Raw genomic sequence first — 11,314 nt, 5'->3', positions numbered from 1 at the left:
CTGTAGATGTCCAAGTGACTCTGAGGCGATTCAGGGGCTTCTTTTGGTATCGCAAACCACGCCGCGTGTAGAACGAAGCCGACGACAAGTTCGAGAGAATCCTTATAAACTATTTCGACGCCTTTCGCATGCAGAGTAATTACTAAACTGGTACGGTGGATGATTTTATCAGGTACAGTTAGTTATGGCTTGGTCTCGAGGAACCGGATGCGTGCTTGCTTTGGTAGAAACGCACTGAGCCTACAACACAAGTGATCGCGCGATTCTGAGTCTTCTTGAAGACAAAAAGAAATACCAATTAGTATCTAAAGTCATTCTAGAGTATATGTATGCTTTTAAAGTTGTCGTGGTGTATGCAGTTGCAAAGTATTGTCCGAGTGTCAAATGACCTCCAACCCCTGAGCCAGAAATCGCAGTTTGATGATTATGTAGCAAAAAACGTGTCGTGTCTTTGTTTAATATTATCAAATACTTCTACATTGAGGGGTATGATGTGGTTTTAGTGTAATGTCTGCCAGTCAAGCTCCCCACTCTCGAGTGGTGGGATATCAAATGCCTGGACGCGGGCCATGTCACTACCGCTTTGCTCCCCAACAGATGATCAAGGCATGGATATTGTAATATGAATGGAATAATACATAATCTTCATGATGACTTTAGTCAAGAAATGTTACAGTATTGTATCGGATGATCAAACTTGGCAAAGACTTTGGATGAGATGCACCCGTGCTGCATAGGTATTTGGGAACTGGACTACAGTTATGCAAATTAAATCACGATACATATTTGATGCTTCGACTACCTCATGAGGAGCCGATATATCTTAGTCTCTAGTCCTCAAGGAAGCCCATTTGCTAGTGCCAGTGTACAATAGAGCCAGGCTGCACAGGGACTGATAGGCACAAGCACTCGGACTCATCAGGGCACCCCTCCGGTTAGGGCCAGTGTCATAAACGTCACGCGGAATCTTCTAGACTTGGTGATGTGGTTCTGTTTGCATGCGGTGCCGTGGCAACCTGATTTTCTGGTGGTGGTGCTGAAGCAAATCTCCGCTCGACCTCTCCCACTCCTTTTCCTTCTCTCCCCCACCACCAAAACACCGGAACTCCAAACATTTCAAGGCACAGAACCCCTATGCCCTGAAGGAAACGTTAAAGAGTGTTTTAATCTTCATCCGCATCACTTCTTTCATCTAGTTTTGCACAGTTCAGACTACTGATTATTGTCGTCCCGAACTCCTTTCTCCCATCACTGGCTCACAACACCAGACTACCCAGACCCAAACCCATTCCTACCCCTACCCCTACCTCTCTCTACCCATCATATTCCCCTCTCATCACTATCTACTGTCAAGCACTGCCCCCGAGTCCCAAATAGAACGGATTCATCATGTCAAGCTCTGGCTCTGACGCCGACCCCGATAACGAGCGCCTCAGCTCTCTGAGCCACAATTTCGGGCCTTCAGCTTCTCGAAACAACCCTCTTTTCATTCCGGAGCTCTTCTATCTCATTGTTGAGGCACTTGGTGAAAAAACCGATGAACGTCCTGAATATCGGAACAAACACAGCCTGGCAAACCTTGCTGCAACATGCAAGTACTTCGCGGCAACCCTTGAAACTGTTCTGTATACCCAGGACATCAAGGATGGTGAGCTCCGTGGCTTGAAGTGCATTGTATTCTGTGAGGAGGATCACGTCACACTGGGCAGACTGAACAAGTACCCTGAGGAGCTTCTGAAGCCCTATGTTGACACTGTATTCAACTCCATCATTAATCGGGATACTCCAAACGGAGTAGTAAACGACTCATGCGAATACACAATGCTTCACATTGCTGCTCATAAGTTGATGTATGACACAATGAAGAAGCTGAGCGAACTGGGTGCAACCTGGACGTATGTCAGGAACTTCCAGGCGATTTTGTCATACAATGAGCGGGCTAAGTTCTTTTTTTCTTACCCGGCCTTCCAAAGCATCTTCAGCAACGTCAAGTGGGCACCCAATCTTGTGTGCTTGATCAAAAAGGATCGCCACGCATGTGAGATCTTGGAAAAGTTCTGGAAGGAATCTTATCCTTTCGTTGGACAGTTCCCATTCCCCGCCGGCTTGCTTCCTGTTGGCGCTGAGGATCGCATGACACTTTTACACCTTCATCTCCTTGCTGTACCCAAACATATCGGTGCTGATCGGGCGGAAAAGGCAATCAAGGAATATCCCGAGTTAATCAACTTGCCCACTGGAGAGTCCCAATGCTCCATCTACCACATCGCTGTCATGGCCCAGAGCAACTTTGCTCTCTCTAACCTCCTCATCCGCAGGTTGCGCGACCGAGTACCATACTTCGTCGACAACCAGGGCTGTAACCCTCTTCATACTGCATTCAAGCAATCCTTGCAGGGAAAACATGGTCGCACCCCCCAAGCCCAGACTGGAACTACCGACGCCCTTTCCACCCTTTTGCGCTGGGACATGAACCCCATGATGCCGCATACAATGGCTCCCTACCAACACCCCCTTTTGGTGATGGGCGAGCATGCCATGGTTGACTGGAATGGCCAAAACCGTGTGATCAAGAAGAACATTGATGATATTGCGGAGTCCGAGAAACGTTGGGCTGAGGCATGGGGCTTCGGACCCGTTGTCTTCACAATCAATCGATGTGACTCTAACGGTAACACACTACTGGGCTACATTACCAAAGCCATCGTCGGCTACCATGTCGAAACTGGCAGCAAGCCCCTTGAGGACCTGTTTTCAAAGATAGTCACAGAGTACGGTGCCGACATCAACTTGGATGTCAACTCGTTCCGCACTCCCATGCCCCGACCATACATTCATTCTATCAGATGGATGGCTAATCACGCCAGTGGCCGCCGCCGCTTCAAGAAACTAGTAAATGATCTTGGCGGCCAATTGCATCCCGCCGAGGTTGCTGGCACCGAGGCATCAACACTCGCAGATGTCGACTTCCCCCCTGACCAGCCCCATGCGCGCTGCCTCCCGGTCGATCACCCATACGCCCTCCAGAAACCGTTTCACCTAGCCTTCATTCGAAAGAGCGCGCCCCAGCTGGCTGAAAAACGGGCTGCCGATCTCCAACAACATGCGATCATGGTCGGGTTCTTGGTGCGAAATGGACATACCCAGGAAGAGGCTGTGGCCAAGGCTACTCAGGCACTTAAACTGTAGGCCTGGCTTCACCGAAGAGACAACCAAGACGAGTGAAGCACAAGGCAGAGTAGCAAACACTGCAGAGATGCATCGGGATTTTCTTTTGTTTTGTTCTTCGTTTAGAATGGGGTCGGGATAAAAAAAGCGAGAAGCCGTAACAAGACCGGCTACATAAGGGCACGAATGCGAATACTGTCGCAGATGAGGAAGCACCAGGTTTAATGATGTACGAGACATGTAACAAATGTACAACAACGACTGATAGATAGAAAAAGCTCTCGAGCACACCCCCTCCTGTGTCTTTTTGCTCTCACTGTGAATGACTGTGAATAGTCCAGAAGTTTCAACCAGGACAATTTATCATGGTGCATGACCCTCGAAATATGCTTGAGCCATATCGAAGGTGCCGATGAATGAATTTGGACACCTGATACAGTCAAACCGATACTACTGATTGAGTTTCATGTCTTTTGACACAAGTCCTGGTGCTTCTCCAAGTAGTTCTGCGCTATGCCTTGCGCAGCACGCTTGACGAACGGGAACAAATGTCTTCTGTAGTTTAATATCTGCGTCTCCGAAAGACCAGACGGGCTGTCATGATAAGCTCGTTGCTCGATACAAAAGAAAACCACAATTTATCCTAAGTAACGTCGACGATACAATATTTGTAAGATAATCATAGAGCATCTTGATCGGTATATACACTACACTCATATCCGACTCCCCCAACCGTCAGACCATCATCTCTACCGTGAGCAAACCTAGCAGTAATCAAGCATAGAGCCGAGAGCAGTCTTCTCGGGGCTTGTGATGGTCAACTGCCAGTAGCTCTTGACCTGGATCCAACTCTTGGCGTAGGTGCAGTAGAAGCTGGTCAGGGGAGGCTTCCACGAATCGGGGGACTTGTCGCTCTTGGACTGGTTGACGTTGTCGGTAACTAAAAGATTCGTTAGACGGGCTCTTTTGTCATGCAAATCGGTGACTCGGGTGACTTACCTGCCCACAGCTGAGGCCTTGTTACATCGTTGGCGAACTGAGTTCGCTTTGCAGTAGTCCAAGAAGCAGCACCAGACTGTTGATATGTTAGTATCCGCAAAAAAGACGAATGATGCAAGAGTTTGTTTGGGGCTTACAATCCAGGCATTCTTCAGAGGAACCATATGGTCAATGTCAATGTCACTGGCCTGTGTCCAGGTAGCGCCGTCGTACGGGGATTTCCATGTGCCAGACGTGGCGGCACATGCAGAGTTGGTCACAACATTTGTACCATCTCTTTTCAAGACGAATTCCCTATGAGCAGCGTCAGCGTTGTTCTTTCTCTTTCCACTATGTGCGTAGTTACCGAGTGTTGCAAGTGCCCTCGTATGTCTGCCAGTGAGGGAAAAGATCTCTGTTGTAAGTGTCGGTGTTGGTGGGAGCAGAGACAGTGAGACCGCTCAAAAGCGATCTGGCAGTAGAATCGCTAGGGATACCAGGCTTTGGAAACGTTAGAAAGTTGACAACAGTTCAGAGGGGTTGGCTTACCGGCGTAGGCGCAGCCAGAACACCAGCGACGGGAAGGAGGACAGCGAGGGAGAACTTCATCTTGAATCTTCGGGACGAAGAAAGAGAGGAGATGGTAAAGAGAAGTGTTTGGGATAGGATACCGAAGAGAGGTGAGGTACAGAGAGTGAGCAATATCACAGGCACGCTGTACTTGTCTCTTTATACCAGTCGACTCCAGATGCACTTCTTCCGTTCATCTTTCAGTCCGTATATCTTCGGAGAATGCACAAGAGACTGCGCACTCACCCTCCTTCCTTGTTGGACAAACATCCGGCGCATAACAAGACATATCTCCCCTTCTGGGAATCCAAGACCGCTGATCTCTCAGGCACGAGGCATCGTGATAGGCGAGTAGCGCATGGGCATCAACCAGCGCTGATGGTGTCGCTGCACCGGCAGATGTTGCGCGTCTATTCGCTACGTGCTAATGCCGGGTTGGAGACTCAGGGTCCAGTTAAAGGCTGTGACGCTCCCACGCTGATAAGGTAGTACCGGCGATCGACAGGTGGAATTTCTGCATGGAGAGAAAAGCTGTGGGGTTGGTCAGTTGTAAACCTGCCTTTTGGGGAAGTTGGCGTCCGAGACGTGAGACATGGACCCTTGGCGTTGGGTTGGATAAGTTCGGAGTATTCGTGGGGGAGATGCTATCGTGCAAACAGATCTAAATAGAACTTGTGATTTGAGACATGGCATAGGTAGTGGGATTACAGATCACATGACGAATAAAACAAAAATAAACAAGTCCAGTAAAGATATCTTGCAAGATCCAACATTGTAGTAGTCTGATAGCTGTAGATGCTTTCAAAACATGGCTTATCTTTGGAGGTTGCTGGTCTAGGCAATATGTCTCATGACCTTCGTCTTGGACTAACTAGGTAGGCTCAAAAAGTGCCCGTAGATCTGTTATCTCGACACTCAATTAGGAAGTCTGCTAAAATAGTGGCTTGAAGTATCAGAGAACAGAGATATGCTTAATTAGGTAGCTGGCTTAAACTGTTGCTGGAAAATGATAATGTTCCTCAAGATATTGTGTCTACCCGAGTCAACTCAAACTTCACATCATTCAAAGACAGTCAGCAACAAAACGATAAAAAGTATGCCATCCTCATATGCGGTGATATGTTCGTATATCATAGCAGTATCATTACAAAGAAGAGTATTAATGTATACAGATCCAAGCACTGTGTCATTTATCAAACGCCCTCGTCTTCTTTCCCGTCGTCCCATTCTCCGCTATAGCGTTTTATACACCGCAAAAGTAAATAATATTCATGAACCGCAACGTCTGGGTATTAGGGTTGGGTGGTATTCGTGTGTGAGGAATGATGATCAAATAGAAACCAAAAACGCCAATAACTGATATGCAGCGTACGTTAAAAAAGGAAATGCTGATGCGTATGTATGCTTATTCGTACATGGACCCCTTAGGGTCTCAGTGTTACATCTCCTTCGTCTCCACTGACGTCCATGTCGCCATCGCTGAGTTCGCCTCGCGCGGCTCGTTGCGCCAGGTCTCTCTCGTGGTAAATTTCTTGCTTCCTTGTCTCGGCTTGTTGAAGGCAATCGACGTAAGTTGTGAACTTGACAATCTCGCGGAGTAGATATGCGCTCTTGCGCTCCCAGTTGGCCATGGCCTTGACGGCGTTGCTGCCTCTAGGCGTGAACGCCAAGAGCATGGGACTGCGAAGTCGGTTGTGTGTTTGGAGTTCTGCCTCAATCCCCTTGACGTATGCATCCAAGGTCTGAAGTTGCGCGGCCTCTGGCTGGTTGCTGGGACGCATGCTCTGGGTCGGAGGCGCCCATTCTGCAATGTGAATGCGATCGCCTGGCAGTTTGCCACGTCCGCTGTTGTTGGTAAAAGCACCCGCGACTTGATCAAAGCTTGATCCTCGGAAGCTTCCACTGTTGGCGCTCGATCTTCGGTGGTGGTGTTGTGCTGCGCTGCTTCCGGGACGGGAGGTCTTGCCTGGGGCCGTCTCATTGATGATCGATACCAAGGCGTTGTTGACGATGGCCTCGCTCCATCCATATTCAATGTTACTTATACCACCAGTCAACGGATGGGTACTTAATCGCGCGCTCCAATAGTTCGCAGTAGTAACAAATTCCTTGCAAATCTCAGGCGTGCCCACTTGGAATAAGTGAACGGCGCCGTTGGGCAGGCTCAGAGCCCAAACATGTGGTCGAGCCCTCGAGTAGCCAGGTGGCGGAAGGGCGGATGCGAGAGTCTGTCGAAGGTTATAAGAGCCCAGGTTCGTTGCGTTATCTTGCCAGTTTCCACCACCAACAAGAACGGGTCCGCCACGATTGTTTCTGTCGCGGTTCTTCGCACGGACAGATTTGTTCGGCTGGAAAGAAAACAGATTCAACTGCCCCTTCTGAATAACAGCAAAGACCTCGGACCAGTTCCTGGCCTTGGCCTTCTTGTCTACGCCATCCAGATGATGCTTGTGGGTAACCATTCCTTCCTTGACCCACGGAGGTCCAGCGAGTTCGAGCGATTCGTCTTCGAGGAGCTGCGTTGCCGGAATGTCTGAGCTCATGATGGATGGGGCACCGTCTCCGTAAACTTCTTCGTCCCGGATAATGGCTTGACTCAACGCGTTGGCAAAGCCAATTGATTGCTGGTAGTCGCCACGAAGGGCAGAACCAAAGGAATCCTGAGAGACGGATGTTTGGGTTCTGCCCAAAGAGTGACGGCTCCAAGTAGCTGATGAGGCCGTGGGACTCCACAATGAGTTCCCATCATCGAAACTTGTACGACTAGAAGAAAAGCCGGTACGACTCATGCCGGCGCGGGATCGACTCTTGGATGTCCATCTGGCCGAGTTGGCCTTACCATTGTCGCTGATGCGACCACGAACAGACAGCTGGCTTTCCGAGGGAGCCTTGCTAAGGACACTCGGAGATCTCTTGAGCATGCCCATCACAGAGAGACCACCGCTATTGGAAGGCTGCAAGCTGGCGTTCTTTTCAGATTCAGCACCGAACAATGGCAGCCGCTCGTCTTTGATAGAGTTGTAGATACCCTTGAGAACAGTCTCTATCTGTTCCTCCCAAGCCTTTCTGGTTCCGCTGAAGTGTGACTTGACCAAGGGGCCACAGTCTTCAATACCCTCCCCAGGCAGAGTACCAGAGTCGGCACGGGCTGGTGGCCTGAAAGAATTCCTAAAAGACCTCTTGTCCTGTTCGGAGGGTTGCTGGTTCTCGCCGTTTGGAAAGCCATTCTTGTCTGGAAGGATACTCGCCCGCTGGAAAGCATCAGGTGCTGCTTCGTCAACGGCCTGCAAGATGGTCCCCATGGTGTTCTTGATGAATTGGCTGCGAGTCATCTTGTGCTCAATATCGGCCATGTGAAGATCGGTATTGAGTAACATAATCGAGTAGCAAATCGTGTGGATGACATCTATTATGAATTAGCTTAGTCGATGGGAAGGGCGGGTCGGCGCTTACCTGTTGCTTTGAACCCATGGTTGGGGTTGCAATCACACCATCTCTTGGAAAAGGCCACCAAAATGCGATCAACTTGCTGGGTTTCTGCTCGGAAAACCAATCGTCCACAGACTTGTCGCAAGGCCTGAACAATGCTCTGATTGGTAAAGTTATATAACTCCATATAAGCTTGCAGTGTGCGTTGTCGAATCGGGCCCTCTTCGCCCATAAATGAAGCAGCTTTTCCTTTCTGGATGAAGTCCTCGTTGCCGTCGTAGATCTTCTGTGCTTTCTGGCGGTCATCTTCAGTCGGATCACCAATGACAAACTCAGGCTCATCAATACCCTTGTTCTTGATCGAATCAAAGGTACCTAGAACCTTGGGACTGGGATCTGCCGAGCTTTCAATTCTCACACTGGGAGCAGCACTGAGAGCAGACTTATAATCTGTCCCAGTTGAAGCCGATCCCGGACTTGAGGCGCGAGCTCCTTCAATGGGCAGTGCCAGGTTGGCGTGGTCCAATTCGTCTTCCGAATCAGACTGTTCCAGTCTGTGAGGATCTCTGGAATGGCCCCTGCCAGACTTGTCCCTGTTTTCCGACTGCTGAGATTTGGCGTTTGACATGCTGGCAAGGTTGAACCCGAACATTCCATTCTCGTCTTCGTTGTCACTAAGTCCATCTAGATTGAGGAAAGAGTTGTTTCGTGATTCCATGGTCTTAGTAGGTCTCTCTGGTGGAAGGCGAGAAGGCGTGCCATCTATGTGATTTCGCTTCGAAAGTTGCTCATTAGACTCAGATCTGACTGTGGTGATCCTTGCGTTGGGACTGGGCGAATAGTCAGGGGAAAATCCCCTCTTGTACTCTTCTTGATCCACGTTTCGCTCCGGTGTCATATTGGAAATATCGGCGAGTGGTGATGGCCCTTGAGAAGCAGAAGTCCCTGGGGCGCCCTGACCAGTTCGAATATACGGGTTCATGACCTTGCGTAAACTGCTGGCAGGACTCGGGTGTTGAGGTAAGCTTGAATCTCGTTCCTGGGGTGCTAGACTAGGTACAGCTGTAGTAGGTACAGGAGCCATAGGCATTGCTGGAATGGGAGGAGTTTCTTCAGTGACAGACTTCTTACGCCTTCGGAAGAAGGAAGAAGGCTTCTTTTGTAAGGCGGGATGATGAGAATGTGATGAAGACGTATCTCTGGATGGTGGCGTCGAGGCATTACCAGCCACCTTGTTGTCTGCAGCAGAGTTCAGTTGGGGTGCTGGGGTATTTGCTGATTCGCTGGTGTTTTGTGAGTTGTTACGTGAGGAGCCAAAGACCCTCCTGAAAAACCCCGGACGCTCTTTGACGGGTGCAGCTGCATGTGATGTAGTTGGGCCGCTGTGCACGGCCTCCTTCGATTTACCATAGCCGACATTGGGTGCAGGCGCCGAATCGAGGTCCAATGCTGGTACAGCGGGTGTCGGTTCCCGCGAAGCAGCAGCTTTGCGTCCGGATGAGCTCTTCAGAGAGCGACTGCTTCGTTTGTGGTCAAGGGTAGGGGGTTCGAGAGGTGCGGGTGGTATCGGCGGTGGCATCGATGCGGCTTTGGACATCGTGGGGATCGACGGTTGCCGCCGTGGGCCGCCCGGGACGTTGGGGGTTGGGGCCGCATCGTACTCGTCGTCGATGTAACTATTCGGGAAGTCGACTCGAAACGACGATGGTTCGATAACCGGGGCCGGCGCTGGGGAGGATTGCTGTTGTGGCCCGTAGTCAAAGCTCGCAGATCGCGCAAACCCACGTCCGTAACGTTGACTCCCTAACACCTGAGCATAACCAGCGTCGACACTAGCTACACTGCTGTTTCTGCTGCCCGGCTTGCCCCCTCTTGAATGCATGGCTCTAGACGAGCCTGCTCTGTGGCCTTCTCGAACACTATTTAGACGTGGGAAGCTGGACTGGAAATTGGAGCTGCTGTTGCTTCGTCGGCCGCGACTAGATATGCGACTGGAATCGTCCGCGCCCTCCAGGTCTGAGCTGTAAGAGTATTGGTGCCCGTTGGGTCGGGATGGGGCTGCGACAGAATTGGAAGCCACCCAGCTTCTGGTTTGCTCGGCTGCGATAGACTGGGACGAGGTCTCGTCGAAGGTATGTGAACGTGATCCGGGTGTAGATGTGGATGGACCGTACTTGTCGCTCAACTGTGCCATAGAAAACTGGTCAAGGGACAGGAGCATATTAGCAACAAGGGAGTCTCGGGTGACGTTTCGTGGAGAGAGCGACAGGTCGTGGGAATCGCGGTTGTTTGAAGGAGGCAGGCGGCGGTCCATGTCGTCCTCGACAGGAGTAGGGTTCTCTAGAAACGACTCATGCGCGTAAAGGTTGGAGATGGGTGGCCTGGAAGGCTCCCGGTTGTTGGTATTCTGGTGTCTTGACTTTGACTTGGATCTACAGTATTCTGAGTCTTTTGGCGGAGGCGTGCGTGGTAGAGGAATGGAGTCCCTTTCCCTAGGCGACGGAGAGGCAAGTGAGGAAGTGTTTGTGTTAATGTTCAACTCGGTATGGGGCCGACGTCGAGTCTTACGACGAGCATTGTCGTTGGAAGAAGGGGACGCGGAGGGGAATGAGGGTGAGAGCATCTTGTCGAGATGGGGGTCGAGTCAAAGAAAAGGCTTTTGTTCAGCTGTCTCTGTGTCTCTCACACACCCTCTCTGTCTCTTCTCTTGGCCTACCACGCGCACGGCACTCTACCGTACCGTACCGTAATGCACCAACTCTCACCAAATCAAGGCTAGCTGGAGTTAGTAGAAGGAAGCCGGGTTTCCGCATGGGTCGAAAAAAAGCCACGCGCAAAGGATTGGACCAGTTGGCGGTTGGGTTAGAAGGTTTTGACTAGGTTGGTGCTGTAGGTCGAGGAATTGTGACGTGACAAAGTTGGCTGATGCTAAGAATTTGGTCTCTCGACGGCGCCTTGGGGAATTTCAGTCTAACTTAGCAGTTGGGCTGTCAATGTCAATGCCAATGTACCTGCGTTCTGACCACCAAGAGCCTTCATTCCATCACGCTTGGTCCATCAATCCGGGATCTTATTCGCTGCAAATTATTCTCTGAAGTTATCAATCCCAATGGTGGACCAGCTTTAAGGAGGGATAACAGGGATGTTTGATGCAGGGGGGGGGGGGAAC

General features: G+C 50.4%; 3 protein-coding genes across 3 annotated transcripts; 1 reads left to right on the top strand and 2 right to left on the bottom strand.

Annotated features, from left to right (window-relative positions):
- Positions 1 to 1,389: 1,389 nt before the first annotated feature.
- FPSE_02799 (uncharacterized protein) lies at positions 1,390 to 3,189 on the top strand (the record flags this gene model as incomplete). Its single annotated transcript, XM_009255918.1, has 1 exon — positions 1,390 to 3,189. One exon carries the CDS (start codon positions 1,390 to 1,392, stop codon positions 3,187 to 3,189), a length of 1,800 nt encoding a protein of 599 aa, XP_009254193.1.
- A 743-nt stretch (positions 3,190 to 3,932) lies between these two features.
- FPSE_02800 (uncharacterized protein) lies at positions 3,933 to 4,755 on the bottom strand (the record flags this gene model as incomplete). Its single annotated transcript, XM_009255919.1, has 5 exons — positions 3,933 to 4,108; positions 4,168 to 4,243; positions 4,305 to 4,461; positions 4,514 to 4,647; positions 4,696 to 4,755. 5 exons carry the CDS (start codon positions 4,753 to 4,755, stop codon positions 3,933 to 3,935), a joined length of 603 nt encoding a protein of 200 aa, XP_009254194.1.
- Positions 4,756 to 6,140: 1,385 nt separating this feature from the next.
- Positions 6,141 to 10,768, bottom strand: FPSE_02801 (uncharacterized protein; the record flags this gene model as incomplete). Its single annotated transcript, XM_009255920.1, has 2 exons — positions 6,141 to 8,122; positions 8,170 to 10,768. The coding sequence occupies 2 exons, from the start codon at positions 10,766 to 10,768 to the stop codon at positions 6,141 to 6,143; spliced, it is 4,581 nt and encodes a 1,526-aa protein (XP_009254195.1).
- Positions 10,769 to 11,314: the final 546 nt, after the last annotated feature.

Source organism: Fusarium pseudograminearum, chromosome 4 (genome assembly GCF_000303195.2).
Source record: "Fusarium pseudograminearum CS3096 chromosome 4, whole genome shotgun sequence".
Classification (NCBI taxonomy): domain Eukaryota; kingdom Fungi; phylum Ascomycota; class Sordariomycetes; order Hypocreales; family Nectriaceae; genus Fusarium; species Fusarium pseudograminearum.
This window is presented reverse-complemented; position numbering and strand designations above follow the sequence as displayed.